Below are 26,095 nucleotides of genomic sequence, written 5' to 3'. Positions count from 1 at the left end.
TTAAACCAAACTATTCATTTGCCTACTTTTATGCAGATCCCCAAAATAAGGGGGAAAAGATTTTGCACACTTTAGATGTACACAGGCAGTTGCGTTATTCTTTAAGCAGGACTAAGGATTTTAGGCAGTCTCAGCAGTTGTTTGTTTCTTTTGCTTTGAGTTCTCAGGGCAAGCCTGTGTCAAAACAAACTATTTCTAAGTGGATTGGGTTTTGCATTGCATTTTGTTATTCCCATCATGGCAAGGAGATTCCAGCTGGGATTAGGCCTCATTCCACTAGGGCTACTGCCACTTCAACAGCATTTCTAAGGGGTGGCAACTAAGGATATTTTGGAGGCAGCTACTTGGAGTTCAGTGCATACTTTCTCTAAGCATTACCACCTTCCTCTCTACTCTAAATCTAGGGCTGGTTTTGCCACGGCTATTTTGCAGGGCATGTTGACAGCTCCTGCTTCTTTATGATTTGCCAGCCTCCCTTACCTCTGCTTTGGGATTCTACCCAAGTGTTAGGACTGCAGCAATGTGAGATGAAGAACATAGTACAGTTTTGTACCTACCATAAATGTAGATGTTCAAGATCCACATTGCTGCAGTCCAATTCCTCCCTCCTTCCCTCTGTGTTTAGGGGTGGTTGTGTGGGTGGGGTTGTACTTTTGTAAATTTGTATATATTGTACATATATTTGGTACAGGAGTGTTTGGTGTTTTTTGGTTTTGGCCTTATCTTTTTAGGGTCTTCTGACATCTGGGGCAAGAAAAGACTGAGGATATGACGTCGGTCATGCGCATTTGTACCCTGACGTCCTGACGTCAGACTAATGCGCCTTGACCGACGTCAGCCTTATACTTTGGTATTCGGGCTGACTGGGACAGCGGACTACCCAAGTGTTAGGACTGCAGCAATGTGGATCTTCGAACATCTACATTTATGGTAGGTACAAAACTGTACTTTATGACTGCAACAGTGAAGACACTCGAACATCTACATTTATGGTAGGTGTACACAACTGTACTTTCTTCGTGTTTCACTGTTGCAGTCATTACATTTGGGTTATCTGCCTGCAGGTAGCCCTCAACCAGCCTGAATATCAAAGTCTTGGATCCCTGCGTTGTATGCTGTCCCTTCTTCTATGACGTTAGGTCATCAGAGGTATAAAATATGCAGCCGATGCCATTACATCAGTCTTTCTTGCCACGCGGTGCCCAAAGCAGAAGCAGTCCGCAAGTGCCGGTCGGCCGACTCCTGAAATTTTCTTTTTCGAGTTTCAGAACCGAAGTCTTCAAAAAAAAAAAAAAGGCAAAAAAAAGATAAGTACCACTTTGTTGATTCTTTTTCTTGCTCTAACCGATGTCAGTAAAAGTTAACAATTGTATTACCTGTGGAAAACAAATACCTCATAAAGATTTTCATTCGTACTGCATTCCTTGCTTAGGCCCAGACCACGACGTCCCTCACTGTCAGTTTTGTGCCTTATTCAACCCTCAAACTATTCGTCGTCAGTTTATTTTTGCTGTAAATTATTTTGGTACTCTGTTTAACTGTCCAGAAATGGCTTCAGTAAGCCATCCGACTACTGACATTCCGAAAAAACGTAAAGATAAAGACCGAGACAGACCGCATAGGTCCAAAGCTGCTGGCGATGCTTCCATTATGCTGGTCGCCAGTTCGCCGGTACTCAGTGAGGCACTTTCACAGCCCCTGTTACCCACTACTTCAGATTCACAGGCCTCTACTGAGACCCATTCGGAGTCCAGTATGCCGCGAGATGCTTCTTCGACCATGGAACCTGCGGATGTCTCTACCTTGGATGGGTCCAGAGCCGCTGTGCAGGCACTGGCTTCTGAGGGTGTATTCAGGCCTACTGTCTTGCATTTCAAACTGATGCCATCTTCTTCTTCAAGGCCTAAAACTTGACCCACGCCTAGAAAGCCAACGTCCAAACCACATGGTCAGGCCCATATGCCTAAAAAACAAATGATAAGAATGGCTGAAGACCTTATTACTCTAATTAGATGAAGCCAGCCTTCACCCTCTAAGAGACCTAGAACTGATTTTTCTTCTGATCAGGATTCTGAAATTTCTGTTTTTTCTGATTACCAAGATTTGCCCTTATCTACCTATGAGGATTCTGATGCAGAGGACTCCATCCCCTCTGCTTCCCCTCCAGAAGATTTTTCTTTTGGTGAAACCTTGCGCACACTTAGCGAGCATTTCCGCTGGGAAAGTCAGGATTACTCTGACTCCAAAAAGAGGCTTAGGGAATTCTTACTCCTTCCTCAACACAGGTCCTTAGCTATCCCTCCTGTTCTGGACATTGCAGATGATGCCTTCTTGGAATCTATCCTGGCCCCAGACAATTTACCTCCAGTTCCCAGGAAAGCTGACAGGTATTATGGAGTACCTGACTCTCACAATTTCCTCTTCAGGAATCTTACTGCGGACCCAGAGACCTCTTCCTAAGGACCTAAAGGCATTAAGGCTACTACTGCCAAAAACCGTACCCCCTCTGATAGAGATTCCAGGGCCTTGGACAGATGGGGTAAGAAGGTATACACTTCTGCTACTTTGGACATTAGGGCCTTAAACTGCCAGTTTCATATGTTAAAGTATCAGCAGCATATTATGGGACTACTTAAACAGAAATTGATGTTGATTCCTGACTGTACTGAAAATAAAGATTTACAGGATTTTAATGCATTTTGCTGAACAAGTTGGTAAACATACTTTGCAGTGTGGCTTTGACTCTCTTTAGAAGCATCTTGCAGGGCTGCTGTCACTGGGTCTGTTAGAAGGCATGCTTGGCTTAAGGAGCAAAAGTTGCCAAATCATGTTAAAGCTAAATTACTGGATGCTCCCTTAAACCAAGGCCGCCTGTTTGGTAGCAAAGCAGAAGAAGTCCATAAAAGATGGAGAAAAAAGCTAAATCTATCCAAACTGTTAAAAATTTCCTGCAAGTACAGCCTCCCAGGTTTAGTAGGCATTGGCCTTCTAAGAATTGGTCCTTTCCTGTCAAATGCAGGTCATCTCAGTCCAAACCCAGGAACAACATACCACCTAGGCTACAGTCTCAAGGTACTCACAGGCCTACGCAGTGGGGGGCTCCCACTTCCAAAGCTGGAAGTAAGACACCCCCCTATGGAAAAATGTCACAATGACTTAACCTTAAACCTTCCAAGCCCTGCTCAACTGCCTGCTCCCTTAGGGGGGAAAGATCGCCCGGCATGCAAAAAACTAGGAACTCATTACCCAGGACAAATAGGTTTTAAATAGTTTTCCAGAGATACAAATTCTACTTCCACACCTTACCAGCCCCAAACGGTTGGCCAGACCTACCTCCAAATCAGTGGGCAGAGGCTCAACAGCAAGTTCTCTCTCTTCTAAGTATCAGGGCTATTCAGCCTGTCCCAGCAGAAGAAAGGGGACAAGGTTTTTACTCAAGACTTTTCCTGGTACCCAGAAAAGACAGCTCCTGGTGTCCTATCCTGGACCTCTCTACTCTTAACACCTTTTTGGTAATCCCAAAATTCAAAATGCTAACACTTCAACAGCTGCTTATGCTAGGCAAAGATGCCTGGTTGGCAACCTTAGACTTAAAGGAAGCTTACCTGCACATCCCAATAAGGGAATCTTGCAGGAAATACCTACGCTTCAGAGCAGGTTCCATGCACTGTCAGTTCTCTGCACTTCCCTTTGGCTTATCTACTGCACCCAGGGTATTCACAAAGTGCCTAGCTCCAGTCATTGCATTTTGCAGACAAAGAAATATTCAAATATACCCATACTTGGGCGATTGTCTAATTCAGGCAGAAAGCCAGGACCTGCTACTAAAACATCAGCAATTTGTAAAGAAACTTCTAACCTCTCTGGGGTACACCAAAAATGAAAAGAATTCTCATCTAGTACCCTGCCAACAGATTGTATTCCCTGGAGCAAGCTTGAACACAACTTCCCAGATGGCTTAACTCACACCAGAGAAACAAGTTTATTTGACAGCCTACTTCAAACTACTGGCCACAAAGACCCAGCTGTGTGCAAGGAAAATCCTGCAAGCCCTGGGGTTCATGGCCTCTTGCATTGTACTAATTCCATATGCAAGACTGCATATGAGGAAACTACAATGGTATCTAAAAAGCCTATGTTGTCAACATTCTCAAGACCTGAAATCAATGATTCCTATCATTCCTTGCATAAAGACAGAGTTCCTTTGGTGGGCAGAGGCTTGCTACCACAAGGGGCTCCCATTCGCTCTACCCCCTGCCACCCAAAGCCTAACAGACGCATCAAATTATGCATGGGGGGCTCACTTGGCAGGGCAGTGCATTCAGGGCAAATGGAGCCAGAGTCAGATGCACCTGTATATCAATCAAAAAGAAATGTTAGCTGTACAGAATTCCCTGACAGCCTTCAAGGACCACATTCTTTCAGGACAATTATTGGTAAAGACAGACAACACCAATGTTATGTGGTACATAAAAAAGCGGGGAGAACCCACTCGTACCCTCTCTGCAGACTAGAGAACTGTGGAACACAGCCTTGAGCTACCAAGTGCACCTACAAGTTCAATTCCTGCCAGGCAAGCTAAATTCACTGGCAGATGACCTAAGCAGAAATCTCATGGACCCACATGAGTGGAAACTGGACCCAAAGATATTCAACCTTTTGAGAAAGAAATTGAATCTAGAGATAGACCTGTTTGCCCCCCCCCCCAAAAAAAACTAAAAATTGGATAAATTCTGCAGAAGGACTTCCCACAGTCAAGCTTGGAAAGTGGATGCCCTGTCCTTCAACTGGGAAAGCCTCTCAGTTTATCCCTTTCCTGCTCTGCCTCTCCTCTCGAAAGTTCTGCTAAAGATCAAAAAGGACAAACCAAGCTCAATACTGATTGCACCAGACTGGCCACGCCAGCACTGGGTACCCCCTCTTGCACAGTATGTCACTACTGGAACCATGGCACCTACCTCAGTCCCCTTCCTGCTGTCCCAGCAGGCGGGCCAGACTCTGCACCCTCAACTTCAAACCCTGAACCTTGCAGCCTGGCTAATTCCTTGAGCTCCCCAATAGCATCCCTCAGTAAGCAGGTGCTAGATGTCATTCTGGAGGCAAGGAGGCCCAGTACTAGAAAATCCTATGCTGAAAAGTGGAAAAGATACTGTTCCTGGAGCCAGACTCTGGGGATGAGCACAATGGTGCCCAGCTTTTACTGCATATTCTTCAGTACCTAACAGAGATGCTCCACAAGGGCCTTTCCTTCTCGTCAATTGAAATTCATGCCTCTGCTGTTTCTGCACATTATAATACTGAACCACCCCTCATCTCTCACCCCCTGCTAAAGTTCCTCAGAGGGGCCAAAAATTTAAGTATCCCTAAGTGGAGCTATGGCATTTCGCATTATACTTTACAGAAAGAGAAAAATAACACTATTTTAAATTAATCCCAGGAAAGCAACATATTGGCATTCTACTATTTCTTCCAACTAGACCTATGGAATTCTGCTTTGTATTCTCAATGCCTGGAAGGGGGGGGGGGGTAAGAGTTACTGTGAGTTACAGAGCTCACATCTTACTGCACTAACTGAAATTTAAAAAAGTTATTTGATCTAGTGTTTATAGACACTAGGGCCATTCAAAAACATGACTTCATAACGTAAAAGATATATGTTTCACATCTTACCCATATGACCAACCTTTTCCTTAAATGTTACTAAGTTGTCTGATATAATCACACTGTGTTGTTGTCTTGGTAACTGGATGGGTAAAAGAATTTATAACAGGATTGCCATGTATAGCCGTGTTCAGTTTGGGAGGTTAGCACTATTAAGTGCTTGAAAAGGGAGGCATTATATGTGTCTGCTTAAAGGTGTATATGGCTAGGCATCTCAAGGTCCTCCTCATCAATTGCCTTGTATTGCTCCTACCTATAGTGGTCTGTTCCAGATTTTTGGAATCACTTCAGTTGTATATTCACCTCTTGTAGAAGATCTATAGATATGCAAACAAATTAATATTCTTGTAAGTTAATGGATTTGAATACATGTCTAACTTGAATAAAGCCTGAAATGATTCATCATTTGAGGCACTGTATGCTAAAATTGCCTTCTCTATAATGATGTGTGCAGAAGTTTAGTTTTTTACAGCTGTCATTGTAACTCAGACCCTCTACTGTAGGAAAATGTTTGGTAAATTCCTTTGCAAAAATACCAATTTTTGTACTTGGGTAATTGGATACATGCAGAATATATTACTGTACTCTAAAACTGGTGTTATATAGGATGTATATAACAAAACCATATTCCCTTCAAATCTCACTGAAATATATTTTAACTTAAGGCCCATATATATCTTATTGCTCTACATCTGATAATATAAATATTTTTTTCAAATAAACAGCTGGTTAGTGATACCAAGGTCCTTATACTCTCCTGTACTTCAAAAGTATTAATTCATCCAAAATAAAGAGTTGTCCTAGAGTCTGCATACCAAAATATATCACCTGACATTTGTTAAAGCTAAATTGGAGACTGAAGCTGTCAGCCTAGGCAGAAAACTCGCATATAAATCCATTTTTAGCACTCATGTCAATATGGGACACTGCAATAAACCCAATTTTGCAGGGATTCACTTTATAATCTCGAAATACTGAAATATCGAATTTTAGTATCTCGAGACTATAAAGCCGAAAACTCACAAACCTGAAAACCAAAACCGCGAACGTCAACAAAACACTACACCACACATACAAACACAAATACACCTATCTCCCAACACTACAATAAAGCAAAACAATACACATGAACACAACAAAACAAACACACACCTACCCTTCTTATAAGCAGGGGGTCAAGCCTCCCTGCACCCCCCACACCCCCGCAACTCATATATACCAACTCCGAGGACACACTAAATACCAAAAGACAGAAAACCCACCACCACACATTCTACAGCCCCCTTTCACAAACACACACCACATACATACAACCACCACCACTCTTAACACTGACACACACATACTCTTACCTACCTACCCTAACCCACACCTAAAACTCCCCAACACACAAACCCTCCCCAAAACTCTTAAAAACATAACATTTTCCTAATTTTCCATCAGTACCGTGGGTTCAACATTTCCAGGTTTGACATTTTGCAGCAGATCTCTAAGGCTATCTCTTTCTGCTACTCACACTGTTATGTCCTTGCCTACCTGCTTGAAAGCACATTCCACTAGGGCAGTGGCTTCCTTAGGGGCTTTTCATAGGGGAGTAGATGGCAGGTCTTTCTTAGAGGCTGTCTCTTGGTCCTGTGTACAAGATCTTTAACATACATTACAGATTTGATGCTTTCTAGTCCAGGGCTGCCTTTTGCTAGGCCACTCCTGTCCAGACTGCTAGACAACTCTTCTGTTCAGTAGCCAACCACCCCTTCTGCCTCTTTCATCTCTTGTAATCACCCATATGTCAGGAATACTGCAAGAGTGATTTCAGTCAGTGCATAGTACAGTTGTGTAGGAGCTTACCGTAACAGTAGATGTCCTAGTAATCACTTTCAGTATTCCATCCCACCTTCGAGCCCATTTTCTGTACCTCACTTCAACTTTTTATTTTCCTTTTACCTCTTTGCTTTAATCTCTGCTCTGTTACATGGTAACGAGTGAGTTTTCTTAACTGTTTCAACTACACCCCTCCTAACTGGCAAGTCTTCCTCTCTCAGTAGTCTTCAGGCCAGTGGCTTGCAGATAGCCTGAGGATCGACATTCGTGCATCTGTCTTTATTCCTCTATGCTTACGACGTGAGGTAATGTCTGACCTCAGGAAGGTAAAGGTTTGGTACACTGGCCAAACATCACTAGTGTCAATCCCATTATGTCAGCAGTACTGCAACAGTGATCAGTAGGACAGCTACTTTTATGGTAAGTTCTTGCACAACTGTACTTTCATCAAACAATCCGGTTACATAAAAAGAAAATTATAATTGTATCAAGTGCTTAGAATTACGCAACTATTTTATGTAACCTGATGTTGATGGACCATGTTTATTGCTGTTGAGGGTGGTTTTCATGTTTATGGCTGTTAAGAAGTCTTGTAGATGAAACCACCAAACAAAACAGAGATTGTGAACTAGTGCCATGTTTTATGACTGGTTGCACAGCATTTTGTGATTCTTGTACCATTTTTTTCCCCATAGAAAAACAATTACCTGAGTGCTACCATTAAAGCACTGCCATGCTGTTTGTTGTGCATCTCTCAGACCTTGGAGCTTTAGTGCATCTCTGACTACTGTAGAATTAGGTAGTGCATTAACCTACTGAGTTGGATGAGGTAATGATGTCATTCTCCTGATTGTACTTTTGCTGTGCTTTCCTGCCCGTGGTGCTGGTAACTTGATTAATATATTTTATGTTTCAAAAGGGATTGATCATAAAAAGAATAACAATATACACTTATAGACTGAATTCTTGTGTCACAGGATGTTGTCAGGTTTGGAACCTTTTTGTATACTTCTAGCCTCTTCTTTTTTTTTTTTTTTTTTTTTTTGGTACTTTTTTCTTTCTTTAGTCAAAGCATTTAAAACATGTATAAATCACCAGTAGAAATTAAAGATCTTATCACATTATCAAAGTATATTTCTGCAATGCTTATAGTTTTGGGTGCAAATTTCAGGAATTAAACAGCATGATGAGACTTGCGAATCTGTTTCTGGTGGTAGTTGCATGGCACACAACACGTTATACTACGTACGAGTGTTAAATGCAGAATAAGAATGGTGGTACCGTGCTTCTATTAGTTAATGGTATATTATCAGAACTAATTTCTGTGACTAAGTATCTTGAGGCATTAGTTGCTACTTTTAATGGAATGCCTGGTTAAGCGTGCAAGAATCATTCATAGATCCACAAATGCATTGTGACGATTTTACTTAACAGTGACTTTTCAAAGACACACACAGGTTACTTTAAGCAAGCTGAATTATCTGAAAATAGTCTGGAACAATAACATAAACAGAGAAGTGACCTAAGACAAAAATATATTTGATATTGTTATTGATTGTGAAATTGTAGTAAAGAATATTGGTAATGCACCCCCCCCCCTTTGAGAATGCTTGATCATATGTCATTATACTTTGAAATTTCAGCTAAAAGAAGCACATTCATACCAGTTTGTAAGTGTGCCTGTAAGTATACTTAATTATGACAAAATTTTAAAGTCAATGGCTAGAAGAACCAACTCTTAATATTTATAAGCTGTAATACCCTGAATACTTATTAATAAGGTACCTTGAATGATTACCTTTGACTCAGTTTGCACCAAGAATGATGCTAGGTTTCCCCTTCAGTGGAATTCAAACTTCATTAAGTTATATAAAAAGAAAAACATATATATTTTATGGGCTTATAAAATAAGCCACTCTCAGAAATAAAATGTCTTTCAGTAAAGTTTATAAAATGTCCAAGTCAGCATTACAGTGTGTTAAATTTAAATCTGAGAGCAGATTAGCTAGTGACCAGTATAATAAAAATCTTTATTATAAATACATACATTTAGAAACTTGGGTAAACTTTTAATTCCATGGGACATAATATAATCATAATAGAAGCACAATTTATTGCTAATGAAGTCAACCAGACTTTTGAATTTTGTGAATTGCACTGGCTTAATAATGATCACTGCTTTTAGAGTGCCATAAATATGTCTCAGCTGCTTATGATGAATGTCCAGCTGCATCTGAAGTCCGTATTTAATGTTCTTACAAAAAAAAAAAAAAGTGAGGGGCCTTCTTTCGGACCAGTTAATATACACTAATCTCAAATATTCAAAAAGATTTAGTCCCCATTTTAGTTGTCTGACACCAATACTTAAAAAGGTCATAAACATAAATTTATAGGCCAATTAGTTTGACAACTTTGATGTCTAAATGCTTTGAAAGGTATCTCAAGTCAGCTTTTGTTGGAGCCTAATTACAGCCCGGGGATCATGTCAGTTGCCCTGCTAGACAGGGGTCCAGGGAAGAAATATCCCGGGAATTGTTATGGCTAGGCTTGTATAGGCCCTAGGGCAGATAGCCTAGTACCAACCTATGAACCTAATTATACTGACCTTGGTTAACGCAAATTCACTGTGGAGTGATCCAGGTTTATGAATCTTGTAGGATTTTAAGACCAAGTTATTCTTGTCTCACTAAGGCATTTAATATCCTGCCACATCATTCAGTATACAGTCTTTAAGTACAAATTCAATCCATATTTAATTAACTGGATTGCTAACTGGTTTACTGGATGATCTCATGTTACTGTACAATGTATACATGCTGATTATTTACCATTTATTTTTGGGTTCTCCAAGGTTCAGTCTAGGGGAATCTTTCTTTTCAATTTAGTTTTTTTTTTGTCTACAACTCTTTTTTTTTTTTTTTTTTTCCCCCTACAACTCCTGTAAATAACTCTTGTTAGGTCAATAGATATGCAGATGACTGCAAAATGGGTTCACTTTGGAATCTTGAAGTACTGAAATGTGGAATTTCAGTATCTTGAGACCAAATTGTCGAATCTGCAGTTGCACAAAACTGCAGAATGTCAAACCTGGAAATGTTAAACCCACGGTACTGATGGAAAATTTGGTAAGTGTTATGTTTTTAAGAGTTTTGGGGAGGGTTTGTGTGTTGGGGAGTTTTAGGTGTGGGTTAGGGTAGGTAAGAGTATGTGTGTCTCAGTGTTAAGAGTGGTGGTGTTTGTTTGTATGTGGTGTGTGTTTGTGCAAGGGGGCTGTAGAATGTGTGGTGGTGGGTTTTCTGTCTTTTGGTATTTAGTGTGACCTCTGAGTTGGTATATATAAGTAGCGGGGGTGAGGGGGGGGTGCAGGGAGACTTGACCCCCTGCTTATAAGAAGGGTAGGTGTGTGTTTGTTTTGTTGTGTTCATGTGTATTGTTTTGCTTTATTGTAGTGTTGGGAGATAGGTGTATTTGTGTTTGTATGTGTGGTGTAGTGTTTTGTTGACGTTCGCGGTTTTGGTTTTCAGGTTTGTGAGTTTTCGGCTTTATAATCTCGAGATACTGAAATTCGATATTTCAGTATTTCGAGAGTATAAAGTGAATCCCTGCAAAATTGGGTGTATTGCAGTGTCCCATATTGACATGAGTGCTACAAATGGATTTATATGCAAGTTTTCTGGCTAGGCTGACAGCCTCAGTCTTCAGTTTAGCTTTAACAAATGTCAGGTGATATATTTTGGTATGCAGACTCTAGGACAACTCTTTATTTTGGATGAATTAATACTTTTGATGTACAGGAGAGTATAAGTACCATGGAATCACTAACCAGCTGTTTATTTGAAAAAAAATATTTATATCAGATGTAGAGCAATAAGATATATATGGGCCTTAAGTTAAAATATATTTCAGTGAGATTTGAAGGGAATATGATTTTGTTATATACATCCTATATAACACCAGTTTTAGAGTACAATAATATATTCTGCATGTATCCAATTACCCAAGTACAAAAATTGTATTTGTGCAAAGGAATTTACCAAACATTTTCCTACAGTAGAGGGTTTGAGTTACAATGGCAGCTGTAAAAAACTAAACTTCTGCACACATCATTATAGGTGAATATACAACTGAAGTGATTCCAAAAATCTGGAACAGACCACTATAGGTAGGAGCAATACAAGGCAATTGATGAGGAGGACCTTGAGATGCCTAGCCATATACACCTTTAAGCAGACACATATAATGCCTCCCTTTTCAAGCACTTAATAGCGCTAACCTCCCAAACTGAACAAGGCTATACATGGCAATCCTGTTATAAATTCTTTTACCCATCCAGTTACCAAGACAACAACACAGTGTGATTATATCAGACAACTTAGTAACTTTTAAGAACAAGGTTGGTCATATGGGTAAGATGTGAAACATATATCTCTTACTTTATGAAGTCATGATGTTCATCGTGTTACCCTGCTGCAGTCATCACACTTGGGTTATCCTGTTGTCAGGCGGTCCCGCAGTCAGCCGGAATTCCAAAGTCTTGGTCCGGCGTCGGTTGCTGTCGCTTCTTCCCTGACGTCAGTGTGCCAGGGGTATATATAATGCATCCGACGCCATTTTCTTTAGTCTTTCTTGCCGCGCGGTGCCCGGAGCAGAAGCAGTTCGCAAGTGCCGGTCGGCCGACTCCTGAGATTTTCGAAGTCGAATTTCAGATCCGAAGTCTTCAATAAAGCTAAGTACCCTGTTGGAGAAACTTTTCTTACCTCAGACCGATGTCAGAAAAAGTTAACAATTGTATTTCTTGTGGGAAGCAAATACCTCATAAGGATTTTCATTCTTACTGCATACCTTGCCTAGGCCCAGACCACGACTTCACTAGTTGTCATTTTTGTGCTAGGTGTTTAATAAGCATACTATAAAAAAATGCTTTGATTTCGCACAACACTACTTCGGTAGAAAATTTAACTACACTATGCCGTCGGAGCAACCGACTACCGGCGTGCAGAAAAAATGCAAGGATAAGGACAGGCAGCCTAGACCCAAGCCAGACTCCGTGGCCTCGGCTGGTCCAGTCTCCAGTTCTCTTCAGTGAGGCTGACGCAGCCCCTGACTACCGCAGATCTGGAACCCGAGACCGCTTCGGAACTTTTGGCGGAAAATACTAGGCCGACGCAGCCATTTTGTTTAGCCCCTACCGACGACACTGCTGAAAAAGATGTCGGTCCTGCAGAAACACCTTTGGTTTCTGAAGGCGTCTTCAGACCGACGACGCTTACCATAAAAACGTATCCTAAGACTAAAACTCCTATTAAACCTAAAAAGACAGCACTTCAGTCCCCTGTTCAAGGGCCCATGCGTAAGAAACAGATGCTCAAAATGGCGGAAGATTTGATCTCTTAATCAGGGGTTCCCAACCCCCTCCCGACAAAAGGCCTAGACAAGAGCAAGATTATGCCTCCTCTGAGTCTATTTCCTCAGGCTCCTCTGAGGACCAAGATTACTCCTTCTCCCCTTATGAAGATTTTGATGCTGAGGACTCTATTCCATCAGCTTCTCTTCCTGAAGACTACTTTTTTGGGGAAACTTTGCACACTATGAGGGAACATTTTCACTGGGAAGGTCAGGACTACTCTGACTCAAAGAAAAGGCTCAGAGAGCTTCTTTTACTCCCCCAGCACAGACCACTTGCCATTCCCCCCAGTTTTGGACATTGTGGATGATGTTTACTTAGAATCCAGTATGAACCCAGATTCTTTGCCTCCGGCTCCGGCCAAACCTGACAGATACTATAGAGTGCCTGATTCCCACAAATTTCTTTATAAAAGTCCTGTTGCTGATCCAGAGACTATCTCCCAGGGTCCCAAAGGGGCTAAGGCTTCTATGGCAAAAAATCCTGTACCCTCTGAAAGGGACTCCAGAGCACTAGACAGGTGGGGGAAAAAGGTTTACACCTCAGCCACGTTAGCTATGAGGGCACTAAACTACCAGTTTCACATGCTAAAATGTCAGCAATTTCTAATGTCTCAGTTAAAACAAAAAATGAGCACACTCCCTCAACAGTCTGAATTGAAAGAAATGCAGGATCTGTTGCATGCAACTGAACAGGTGGGCAAACATACTTTACAATGTGGGTTTGATTCTTTGGAGGCTTCCTACAGAGCAGCTGTCACTGGGTCTGTTATATGTAGGCATGCTTGGTTAAAGGAACAAACTCTGCCTGATCATGTTAAAGCAAAGCTTTTAGATGCTCCCTTACAGCAGGATGTTCTTTTTGGAGTTAAAGCAGAAGAAAATGGAGGATAAGGCAAAATCTATGCAGACAGTCAAAGATTTCCTACAGGTACAGCCCCCTCGCTTCAGCAGAAATTTGCCAACAAAAAATTGGTCCTTTCCAGCTACTGACAGACCACAGAGGGGTAAATACAAATGTCCAAGAGGCAGAGGACAACCACAAGCCCAGTACAAACCTCGACAATGGGGCACTGCCGCACAGAAGGGAGGAGAAGACAGGTCCCAAACTACCAGAAGGTAAACTCAATGACTTGCACCTCATCTGGCCAAGCAACACTCTCTTGGCAGCCCCCTTGGGAGGAAAACTCGCACTTTTTTCAGACAACTGGCACATTGTCACAAAGGACAAATCGGTCCTAGACATAATTTCATGAGGATACAGATTCCATTTTCACACCTTGCCAATGAAAAGAGGAATGCCAAACCTGCCACAAAATCAATGGGCAGAGGCACAAAGACAAATTACAGCTCTCATGGACATGAAAGCCATTCAACTGGTACCTACTCGAGAGCAAGGCCAAGGATTTTACTCAAGACTATTTCTAGTTCCCAGAAAGGACAATGCCTGGAGACCAATTCTGGACCTTTCTATTCTAAACACCTTCTTACAAGTACCCAAATTCAAAATGCTAACACTAAAGCAGCTTCTTCCCATGTTGGGCAAGCAAGCATGGCTGGTAACGTTGGACCTCAAGGAGGCATACCTGCATATCCCTATCAGACAAAGTTGCAGAAGATACCTCCGTTTCATTGCAGGTTCACCCCATTACCAATTCTCTGAACTGCCCTTTGGCTTATCTACTGTGCCCAGGGTCTTCACAAAATGCCTGGCACCAGTAATTGCATACTGCAGACAAAGAGGAATTCAAATACCCATACCTGGATGACTGCCTCATCCAAGCAGAAAGCAAGGGCATCCTCTTACAACATCTGGCTTTTGTAAAACATCTTCTAAGTTGCCTGGGGTGCACAGTAAACGAAAAGAAATCAAAACTAGTACCCTCACAAAATATGACATTCCTGGGTGCCAGCTTGAATACAATGGCCCAGAAGGCTTATCTGACGCCAGACAAACGACTACAACTGACTCAATATTTCAAAACAATGGCAACAAAGACCCAACTACCTGCAAGAAAAATTCTGCAGGCCTTGGGCTTCATGGCATCTTGCATACTACTAATACCATTTGCAAAGCTGCATATGAGGAAATTACAGTGGTACCTAAAAAGCATATGGTCTCAACACAGCCACAGCTTGGACACAATGATATCTCTCATTCCCTGCCTACAACAGGAGTTTCTATGGTGGTCACTGGCATATCACCTCAACAAGGGTCAACCTTTCACCTTGGCCCCAGCCAGGCAAACTATGACAACAGATACATCGGACTATGCCTGGCGGGCACACATGGCAGGACAGTGCGTTCAAGGCGTATGAACTGCAGATCAAAGGAATCTGCACATCAATCAAAAAGAGATGCTAGCTGTACAGAATGCTCTGACAGCCTTCAAGAATCTATTACATCCAGGACAACTTACAATAAGGACGGACAACACCACAGTAATATGGTACATAAACAAACAAGGGGGTACACACTCCTACCCTCTATGCAGGCAAGCAATGACCTTGTGGAACACAGCTCTGGCTTCCCAAGTTCAGTTACAAGCTCAATTCCTGCCAGGAAAAAAGAACACATTGGCAGACGACCTCAGCAGAAACATTATGGATCCCCACGAGTGGAAACTGGATCCACAAGTATTTGCAATGATAACTCAAAAATGGGGCCTTCCAGACATAGACCTGTTTGCCAGTCCTCAAAACTATCAACTAACAAAATTTTGTACAAGGACACTTCACCATCAAGCTTGGAAAGTGGATGCACTCTCATTCAGTTGGAAAATCCTGATAGTATATGCCTTCCCTCCATTGCCTCTCCTCACAAAGGTGCTTCTGAAAGTCAGAAAGAAGAGACCACGACTGATACTCATAGCCCCAGACTGGCCACGCCAGCACTGGTATCCACTATTGAGGAATATGGCCCAGGGCCCACCTTGGATTTTACCACAAATTGCCCATTTGCTCACACAGCAAAACAATCAGATTCTTCACAGCCAGCTAAAAACCTTAAATCTGGCTGCATGGTAAATCACCTAAACATCCAGCCAACTCCTGCTTCCCAAGCAGTTATGGATGTTATTCTGGAAGCCAGGAGGCCCAGCACCAGGAAGGCCTATTCGGACAAATGGAAAAGGTTTTGTGGCTGGAACCAAGCTAAAGGCCAAAACACACTTCAGCCTCACATGCCTCAGATTGTACAGTATTTAACTGAGATGTTGCACAAAGGACTTTCTTTTTCTTCCATTAAAATCCATGCATCAGCTATTTCAGCCCACTACAACACGGAACCACCCTTATTTTCGCATCCACTTCTAAGGCAGTTCCTCAGAGGGGCAAAAAACATTAGGCCCCCCAGGAGATCACCTACACCAACATGGGACCTAAATTTTGTTCTGGGAAAACCTACCTCCCTTTGAACCAGCTTTCTCTGCAGGTCTACAGTTCCTATCATGGAAGACTGCCCTGCTGCTAGCAATAACTTCAGCTAGAAGAGTCTCAGAGCTGCAGGCACTAATGGCAGTGGAACCTTTCCTCATTTTCCATCAAGACAGAGTTTCTCTACGAACTAATCCTTCCTTCATGCCTAAGGTGGTTTCCAGTGTGTCTTTAAATCAAACCATTCACTTACCCACCTTCTTCCCAAACCCACAGAACAAAAGAGAAAGACTCCTGCATTCCTTGGACATTCACAGGCAACTTCGTTACTACTTGGATAAAACTAAGGCTTTCAGAAAATCTGACCAGCTCTTTGTATCCTATGCTACAGCTCCACAAGGGAAGGCTATATCAAAACAAACCATTTCCAAATGGATAGGATATTGCATTCGTTTTTGCTATACCCATCATGGAAAACCAGTTCCTGCTACCATTAGGCCCCACTCTACCAGGGCAACAGCTACATCTATAGTCTTCCTCAGGGGGGTTCCAACCAAGGAGATTTTGGAAGCTGCATCTTGGAGCTCAGTACACACCTTTACCAAACACTATCACTTACCACTTTACTCTAAGACTAGGGTTGGCTTCGCCACTGCAGTTCTGCAGGGCCTTCTAGCCTCCTCTAACCCTCTAAAACTCCTCCACCCATCCATAGCTTTGGGATTCTACCCAAGTGTGATGACTGCAGCAGGGTAACACAATGAACATAGTACAGTTTTGTACCTACCATAAATGTAGATGTTCGAGTGTTCACCCTGCTGCAGTCCAGGTTACTCTCCCTCCATCCCCTCTGATCTAACTGGCTAAATCTCTACAATACCTTTCTGATGTATTTACTTATAGCTGGAGGGATTTTGTGTTTGTGCAGAAAATTACTTAATTTGGTACTAATTACTGACCACCTTTTTGGGGGCACCTGACATCTGGGGCAAGAAAAACTGAAGAAAATGGCGTCGGATGCATTATATATACCCCTGGCGCACTGACATCAGGGAAGAAGCGACAGCAACCGACGCCGGACCAAGACTTTGGAATTCCGGCTGACTGCGGGACTGCCTGACGACAGGATAACCCAAGTGTGATGACTGCAGCAGGGTGAACACTCGAACATCTACATTTATGGTAGGTACAAAACTGTACTTTTTTGAATGGCCCTAGTGTCTATAAACACTAGATCAAATAACTTTTTTAAATTTCAGTTAGTGCAGTAAGATGTGAGCTCTGTAACTCACAGTAACTCTTAGCACCCCCCCCCCCTTCCAGGCATTGAGAATACAAAGCAGAATTCCATAGGTCTAGTTGGAAGAAATAGTAGAATGCCAATATGTTGCTTTCCTGGGATTAATTTAAAATAGTGTTATTTTTCTCTTTCTGTAAAGTATAATGCGAAATGCCATAGCTCCACTTAGGGATTCTCCAACCCAATCAGGCATTTCAGAATAGGGCTTATCTTTGCGTACTAGTTATCCCTAAATGTGAACAAGTACCTTTTTGTTAATTTTAACTCCTTATTCTTCCTTAATGCTATCAAATTCTGTCCCTGTCTTTCGCTCTAAATATACCATAAGCCTGTTTTACCCTCATGTCATATTGCAATTCCTATTTCTGTTAGACTAACTTTAATTTCTATACAAACTAAAATTTCTCTAAATATTAAATGACTGTGTCATATACCTTGTATGGATTCTTAACCAACGTTTTTATATTATGTTTAATGCTTATAATTATTTAAACTGTAGATGTTTTTGTTTTATTTTGAAGATTTTAAAATTACTGTTCTTAAAATGTTTTTTAATAATTTAGAGATTTTATGAACTGGCTTCTGCTGAAAATGGGCTTCTACCCAGTCAGACTTTCCCTGTAATCAATTGTCAATCAATCAATCAATAAATACTAGTGCTGAATTGCTGAGTGGATGCCCCATCTTTTTAATTCCGAAGTACAGTGTTTCCTGCATACATTTTCAAATGTTCTTTCCAAGTCCAACAGTGTATTTTGCTAGCAATGAATTTCCTGTTTATTTTTCCTCTCCTATAAATGCAATGAAAAATGGCACAACTCCAGATTACTTCATGCATTTCATGTAGCCTTGTCATCCACCACAACACATGTTCTAGTGAAACCCATTCTCATTATATACTCCCCGAAACATGGCCTAGCATTGCACTCAGTAATGCACAGCAAGCCTGCATTGGATATCAGCAGGTACTTCAGAGATTGTTAGAGGCTTATAGGAGCACAGACAAGTACATGTGGGCTCATATTAATGAAACTCATAGAAAATCCTGTTGTTGCAAGATAAATATTCAACCCAGCAAAGACATTGCTGTTCGTTAAAGGTGACATGTATGCTTTTACTTTTGCTTCTCTTTTAGGCTTACTCTTCCATTTACAACTGGTTAATAGTTATTACCTTTGTATGTACCAATGAGTGGATGACATTCATAATTCTTGTCCAATTTTGATATACAGGATCTGACAGCAGACTATGACCTATGGGCATCATCTTTTGGTATGATGCATTTGTTGTTTAGAGAAATAAAACTAGTTAAAATGCATGACTTACCAAAAACTAGGGATGCTTTACAGAGCCAAAAACTGTATCACTGATGCATCTACAACTACAAGTGCCACTACTTATCTCCTCCCCATTCTTCTCTGTGGTACTGCCATCCTTACTAACCTTCAGGCTTCACAACAATTAAAACTTGAATAATGCTACAATAAAGTTGTTAAATCTGCAGCACATACCTGCTTCAGAACTCACCACTGTATAGCACTGAAAAGCCTGTCAAGCAATAAAAAACATTCTACACAACTGTGTTCCTAGTCAGTCATTGCGATCCAGTGACCAAAAACCCCTGTCTACAAACCAAGCAAAACTGCTGGGCATTGTCTGTACTTACACAAGGTTGCTTAGGCCTGAAAATCCTTACTGGTATCTATCTGGCCTATACCCTCCCTCCCATCTTTCAAAGCCACTCTGAAAGATTCCTAGCTAAAATATGTCTCTGTTGTTAAACTATATCCCTGAATGTAAACGGGGTATCTCTTCAATCGTTATACTTCTTACTCTCCCTTCTTCACTTACTTCCTTACTGTTATCTAATTCTCCTCACTGACTTTTTCTCTAAATGTACCATAAGCCTGTTTTTCCCTCACTTTATATCATAATTCCTATTTGTATTGGACTAACTTACCTTTAATTTATTTACAGACTGTCTAAAATATCTCTAAATATTAAATGATTGTATTATACCTTGCATTGATTTTGAACCAATGTTTTTATATTATCTCTAATTTGTTATAATTATTCAAACTGAAGATGTTTTGTGCTATTTTTGAAGACTGTATAGTTATTCTTAAAAATGTTATAATTTAGAGCTTTTCTCCCTTAGCTTCCACTGAAAATGGGCTTCTTCGAAGTCGGACTTTCCCAGTAATCAAATGTTAATCAATCAATTAATAAATAAATGACTCGTGAGGATACCAAAGTTAGCATTTAAGTATAACAGTACTAGTGTAAGCATGTACTGTTACTTAAATGCTAACTTTGGTACTAGTGTAAGCATGTATACTGCGGTGGTGGTGCTGCGGTAGCGTTGTCGCCTCACAGTAAGACATTGTCCTGTTCTATTCTCAGCTAGAGCGTCTTCTGTGTGGAGACATACATGAATGGGCGTACCTTTGTTGAAGGTTGTGCGTCAGAGCTGGCAACTCGGCACGTAAAAATCTACTGCCAATAATTAGCGGACCACAGTTCCGCTGTGGCGACCCCTAACCGGGAAAAGCCGAAAGACACAACAACAACTACTAGTGTAAGCATGTAGAAAGCCTTCGACAGGAAAGACCTTTTATTTAAAGTAATGTCATTTTGCCTTTAATGGCCATATTAGTGCTGTCAACATTTTGTATTTTCAAAGCATTCATAAATATCCAGCTAATTGTGTTTCAGCTGAAATTTATAAATCTGTTATCATATTTATGGAAACATTTGTTTTATTTCCTTTCTCTTAGAGGGATTCTTATTTGTATTAGGAGGTCAAGATGAAGATTCTATAACACTAAATACAGGAGAGATGTACAATCCAGATACCAATTCATGGACTACGTTACCACCAATGAATGAAGTAAGATTTATTTTTATGGAAGATATAGTAGTTTGAGACCTGATGAGTTTAGAATGTGTGCAACATATAGTAGTCCCATACCAAAGTACACAGAACAGCATTCTGTGGCTCACAATAATGAGGTATGTAATGTTTCACTTGTAGAGTATTGATTTTAGTCATTTTTTTAATAACCGGAGAAGTTGGGTTATTTCACATTGACCTTTATCATTCAAAACTAGTCAGCAAGACAAATTAAGTTCAGCATCAGTCCTTGTTATGAACTGGAATATATTCCAGTATATCTAACATTCACATTTAGGTCTGTGCTTTATTTATTTGGACATTGGTCTTGCTACTGAATTAAAGTTATCAGCTTCTTTTTTTGGAAGAAAGATAATACCGTATTATAGGTTTCAGGTTTGACAGATCTGAAGCTACAAGACTCATTTTCTCCCACTGGCATTGGTTTTAAAATATTGTACTAAGGTTAATCCACCTTCAACAGAACTGTGGTAATTCTGGGGATCAGTTTACTTGCACTAATAAGGTTGGAGATCAAATAGATCAACTTTTGTATCTCACAGAAAGTCAGGTGATCCTCCCAAGATTCAAATAGTAATATTTCTGATTTGTGAAAGGGTGATGTCTACTTATCTTCACATTTGTAATCATGTTGCATTAATGGGTGAGAGAGCAGTGTTTGTGATTTGGAGGTAGGAGGCAGCATTTCAAAGGCGTTAAATCTGTGCTCTAACAAACAGCAGACCTAGAGTAAACAGAGTGATTCTGTGACACAGCTTCTCTTATTAAGCAAGCATCAGAATGGATTGAAAATATATACTCTAATAATTCTGTCTGTATCTGTGTGTGTGTGTAGTTATGTATGTATAAAATGTCTGTGCATGTATATGTAAACATGCTTACACACACACACACACACACATATATATATATATATATATATATATATATATATATATATATGCACACTTGTGTTTGTGAATATATATACAGTATATTTGCACTTGTATACACTTGCACATGTTTGCGTATGAAGTTAAGTACATAGTTGTAATCTGCATATAGAATAATGTAGTTATTTGTAGCTGAAGACCTTTTCCACTTTAGAGCCAGTACAATCTTCAGTATTCCACTTTGCTTGACTGTTTTTTAGTTGAGTGGAGTGGAGAGCCAGAACATGGCTTTAATTCTAGATAACTTAATGTTTTATCTTTTTTTCTGTGGGAAAGAGTACATTTAAAAAAAAAACTTGTTTCATTGTAGTAATGGATACAACCAGCTTATTGTACGTTGTTTATTTTTATTTTTTCCCCTAACAGATTTGCTTGTTTTTCAATTAAATTGTACAGGTTATAGGTCACATTAAAGGTGGGAAAGGTTTTGAAATTATTCATTTTTTTATATCACAAAAACCTGGCATTTTAACAGGGGTCTGTACACTTTTTATATCCACTGTACATGCGCACTATTTTGATTATATGGTGTGATTCATGTTTTCAGTACCTAGTATAAGTATTTGTTAATGTGTTTCCTGTTGCGTTGTATGATGCTGCATTTGCATGTGTCTCTGTTATTACATTTGTTATATGACTTTTCTATAGCTATTTTTGTTTACATTTCATGTGTTTGCTGTGTAGCCCAGGTTTTGGTTTTAAAGGGTCAGGGGCCAGTATACCTATATTTTTAGCAAACTGTAATAAAGAAAATAACTAATCTACTAATTCTGTCCTCTCAGTCTTTAGAGGCCCAGTTCAACAGTGAGTGAGTGCCAAAGATTTGTTTGTAGGGCTCAGAAAATTCATAAAACAGTGGAATCAAACTTTGACGGTTTAAATTTATGTAAAGAATGATGCTAGAGCAGTCTAATGAGTATCTGGAAAGGTCACAGAAAAGTAGAGAGTTCTTAATTCAGCCACCATGGATAGCTTCAGCACTGGTTAGTATTGTCTGTTCTCTTTAGTATACGAGCAGGTATCTACATGAGAAGGACATTTGGCAGTAGAATAACAAATGATACACATGGCTTCTCGCAGACATTTCTGTCGAAACCTACAACATTAGGAAAGATGTGTTAAGATGTATAAAACTTAAGGGCTTTACCCTTTTCCCCTCAAAACATAACTATATTACAGCTGAGATTGCACAGCCAAGGAATGAAGGGAATATCCAAAGAAGCACAGTTCTGGTATATTTAATCTAGGGAGACTCAAGTTTGATATGTTCTTCCTGATGTTTTTTCTGCTTTGACAAAAGTTCTGTTGAGAATATACCATGTTTTCTAATAAATGAAATCTTGCAAACTGACAGTAATTTTCCTTCTAGCATCTTTTTGAGCATTTGAATATTTTAGTGCATAAAAGTTAGTTTCACATTGCTGTTCCTGTAGTATCAGTTGGTATACATGCCAAACAAAGGCAACGTTAGCTGCATGATACCATCAGTTCTCTCTGCTTTGAAACTGGTTTCTTGATTGTGTTTTGTGATGGAGTAGTTGTTATTTTGTCTAATTCTTGTGTGTGAAAATTAACGTCCTGAAACTGTTTCCCCAGAGATGAAATCATTCACAGTGTATATTCCAGCATACATGAACAATGGTCTAGGACACATGCTCGACTAGCATATGTCTGAATCACAAACCATCGAGCACACATACACGAAAGCGCTTAACATCTAAAAGCGCTTCGTGTATGTGTAGTTCAAAAAAAAAAAATCTACGTTTCTGCAGAGGGGCTTTGCCCCCCCCGACCCCCTCCCCACTTTAATTTTCTCACTCAGAGATCGCACTACAGTGGGATAAAGGGAATTTTCCCTTACCTGCACTGTAGTCTGATCTATGAAACAAGCACACATACACGGAAGCACTTTTCGATGTTAAGCGCTTTCGTGTATGTGTGTTCAGTGTTTTGTGATTCGGGCATATGATAGTCGAGCATGTGTCCAGATTCCATGAACATATAGTCTGACATGCAAAGCCACAGATTTTCATGCCAATGTCAAATCCTCCGGCAACTAATTATCATGATTCCATGATCACCACTGCTATGGAAGAAAGGATATGGCAGTTCTCAAGAGTACTTTAAACACACAACATGCATTTAACTAACTTCAGATTCTTAAAACTTCTACAAATACATTTACCTTAAGAGCATGTATTATTTAATTTGCATTTGTACTTGACTTTTGTAAACTGATATTTGATTATTTTATTTTATAATTCATTAAGGAGTTTTCTTCCATGACATTCTCTGGATATGGCCTCTGCGAGCCTGATGATTCTTGATGATAAAAAGTAATGCTAATATGCTGAAGGATAACACTGTCCAAGCTGCAAAATCCTTTACTAATGCATTCTACGGGCAGCTACAGGAATGCATGGATCGTGCCATCCCAAGCAAAACCAAGACTCACTCCTTCAAGAAAAGGAAACTGGTCTGGTGGACTCCTGCCATAAACAAGCTATACAATAGAAGGAGGAAACTAGTACAGAAAAGAGTAAAATCCCAAGAAGGGAAGACATCCCTGATCAGTATCAGCAAAAAATTACGATCCCTCATAAAATCATCCAAGGTGAGCTTTGAAAGAAAAAGTGCCAAGGAATCCAAAGATAACCACAAGGCAATTCTTTAGCTATGTCAAGAATCTAAGTGGCAATGCTCAGATCTGCTTGGAGTTAGTGCTGAATGGCACAAAATACACTGAACCGACCGAGATCGCCAAAGTCCTGGCAGACAGGTTCAGCGCAGACTTCACCCCCCTCTTATCCCCAAAAGGGCCCATAACCATACCAGAAGAATGTAGATTCCCTGAAATCACAGACACTCGGGTTAAAGCAGCCCTCTCCAAAACCCAAATCTCTGCATCAATGGGACCAGTGTCCCAGACTGCGTCCTACACGAGCTCAAAGACGAACTAACCCATCACCTAAACACACGGTTCAAACTCAGCCTCTCCACAGGCTACATACCCATAGAGTGGTGCACCGCAATGGTTATTCAACTCCACAAAGGTGATGCCACAACAGACCCCGGGAACTATTGCCCTATAAGCCTGACTAGCTTGGTCTGTAAGGCTATGGAGCGCATCATCATGGAACTCATTAACAGAGACATTAGGAACCTCCAAACACTGGACCCTACCCAGTTTGGCTTTAAGGGCAGATCATGCCTCCTAAACCTGGTGGACTTCTTTGAGACAGTTACTAAGGCTATAGACGAGGGAAAGGTGGTACACACAGCCTACCAAGACCTCGCTAAGGCCTTTGACACCATTCCCCATTCAGGTATTGTAGACAAGCTCACCAGCCTGAACATAAACCCCTATGTCACAAGATGGGTTGCCAACTGGCTCACGGACAGAACCCACATGGTGATAGTTGCGGGAGCTAGGCCTGTCTCTAAACCGGTTACAAGTTGTGTTCCCCAGGGCTCAGTCCTAAGACCCCCTCCTTTTCGGCTTATACTTCTCAGATGTACAGGCAAGCACAGGAGGACTATGGCTGACCAAGTTCACAGACGACTGCAAACTAGGGGCTATAATTGACTCTGACTGACACAGACATCCTCCAAAAGGGTCCCACTGAGATGGATACCTGGTGTCAAAATCATGGCCTCAAGCTAAATGCCAAATAGTGCATAGTCATCCCCCTTGGAAAAAATAAAGTACCCACAAACTACCACATAGGTGGCAGTCCCCTAAATACGGAAGATGTAATAAGGGATCTGGGGACCCAAGTAGATAGTAATCTCACCTTTGATAATCACATTCCCAAAGTGGTTAGAAAATCCTTCTACGTGGCCCACCTAATCACAAAAGGGTTCGCATCCAGTTCAAAAGAGGTCATTGTGCCCCTCTACTCATCACTCATCAGACCCATCATAGAGTACAACGCTCCATTTGGGATGTACCTTACAAGACACCTGCAACAGCTGGAAGGACCACAGAAGTACCTCACCAAGAGGATCAATGGCCTCAAACAGATGCCCTATGCAGCTTGACTGAAGAAACTCCAGTTGTACTCTGTTGCATACCGCCTACTCTGAGGTGATCTCTGTCTGACATACAGGGCCATGTCCAACCCAGAATTGATGGACATGCCCCACCTAAAGAAAATCTTATCCCCTCGAGCCACACGCTCTAGGGATCTAAACCTCACCACAACAATAAATAGGACATGCTGGAGGGATAGATTCCTGTCCCAGAGACTTCCCATGCTTTGGAACAAGATCCCAATCTACATTAGGCAGAGCTCCTTGCTACCACTCTTCAAAAGAAACCTTGATGAGTGGATGGGAAACTGTTTACCTCTGGGATCACTTCAGTGGCTCTGCTAGACAGAGGCACAGGGAACTAATCTAAGGGGGACGGCGAAAGCCAACACATTCTGGCTAGGCTTATAAATGCCTTCGGGCAGATAGCCTAGTACCCACCTATAAACCTACAATTAGTAAAGGTTGTTTCAGCTTTTGTGCCCAAGCTTGTTGGTTCTGAAGTGTTTGTTGCACCACTTCAAAATAGGCTTCTAAAGGGATTAAAATTGAGATGCTTGAGTATCCGTGGACTTATGAAAATCATGTTGAAGCTTTGGGCAGCAGCAGTTGTAGACCATTGTTCACTTATGAAAGAGTATTTGACATCTTTCAGAA

The 26,095-nt window shown here is 40.9% G+C and overlaps 1 protein-coding gene across 2 annotated transcripts in view; it reads left to right on the top strand.

Moving 5' to 3' along the window:
• The window catches only part of GAN (gigaxonin), a 1,111,762-nt gene that overhangs the window by 500,214 nt on the left and 585,453 nt on the right, over positions 1–26,095 (top strand). For both annotated transcript variants that reach the window (XM_044081792.1, XM_044081791.1), the window contains exon 6: positions 20,338–20,450. In XM_044081792.1, the coding sequence (XP_043937727.1) occupies positions 20,338–20,450 (113 nt within the window). The remainder of the gene's footprint in view (positions 1–20,337; positions 20,451–26,095) is intronic.

This window comes from Protopterus annectens, chromosome 8.part1, assembly GCF_019279795.1.
Source record: "Protopterus annectens isolate FY-2018-M chromosome 8.part1, PAN1.0, whole genome shotgun sequence".
NCBI lineage: Eukaryota > Metazoa > Chordata > Ceratodontiformes > Protopteridae > Protopterus > Protopterus annectens.
The sequence above is the reverse complement of the archived record's forward strand: the minus strand, read 5'-3'. Positions and strand labels throughout refer to the sequence as shown.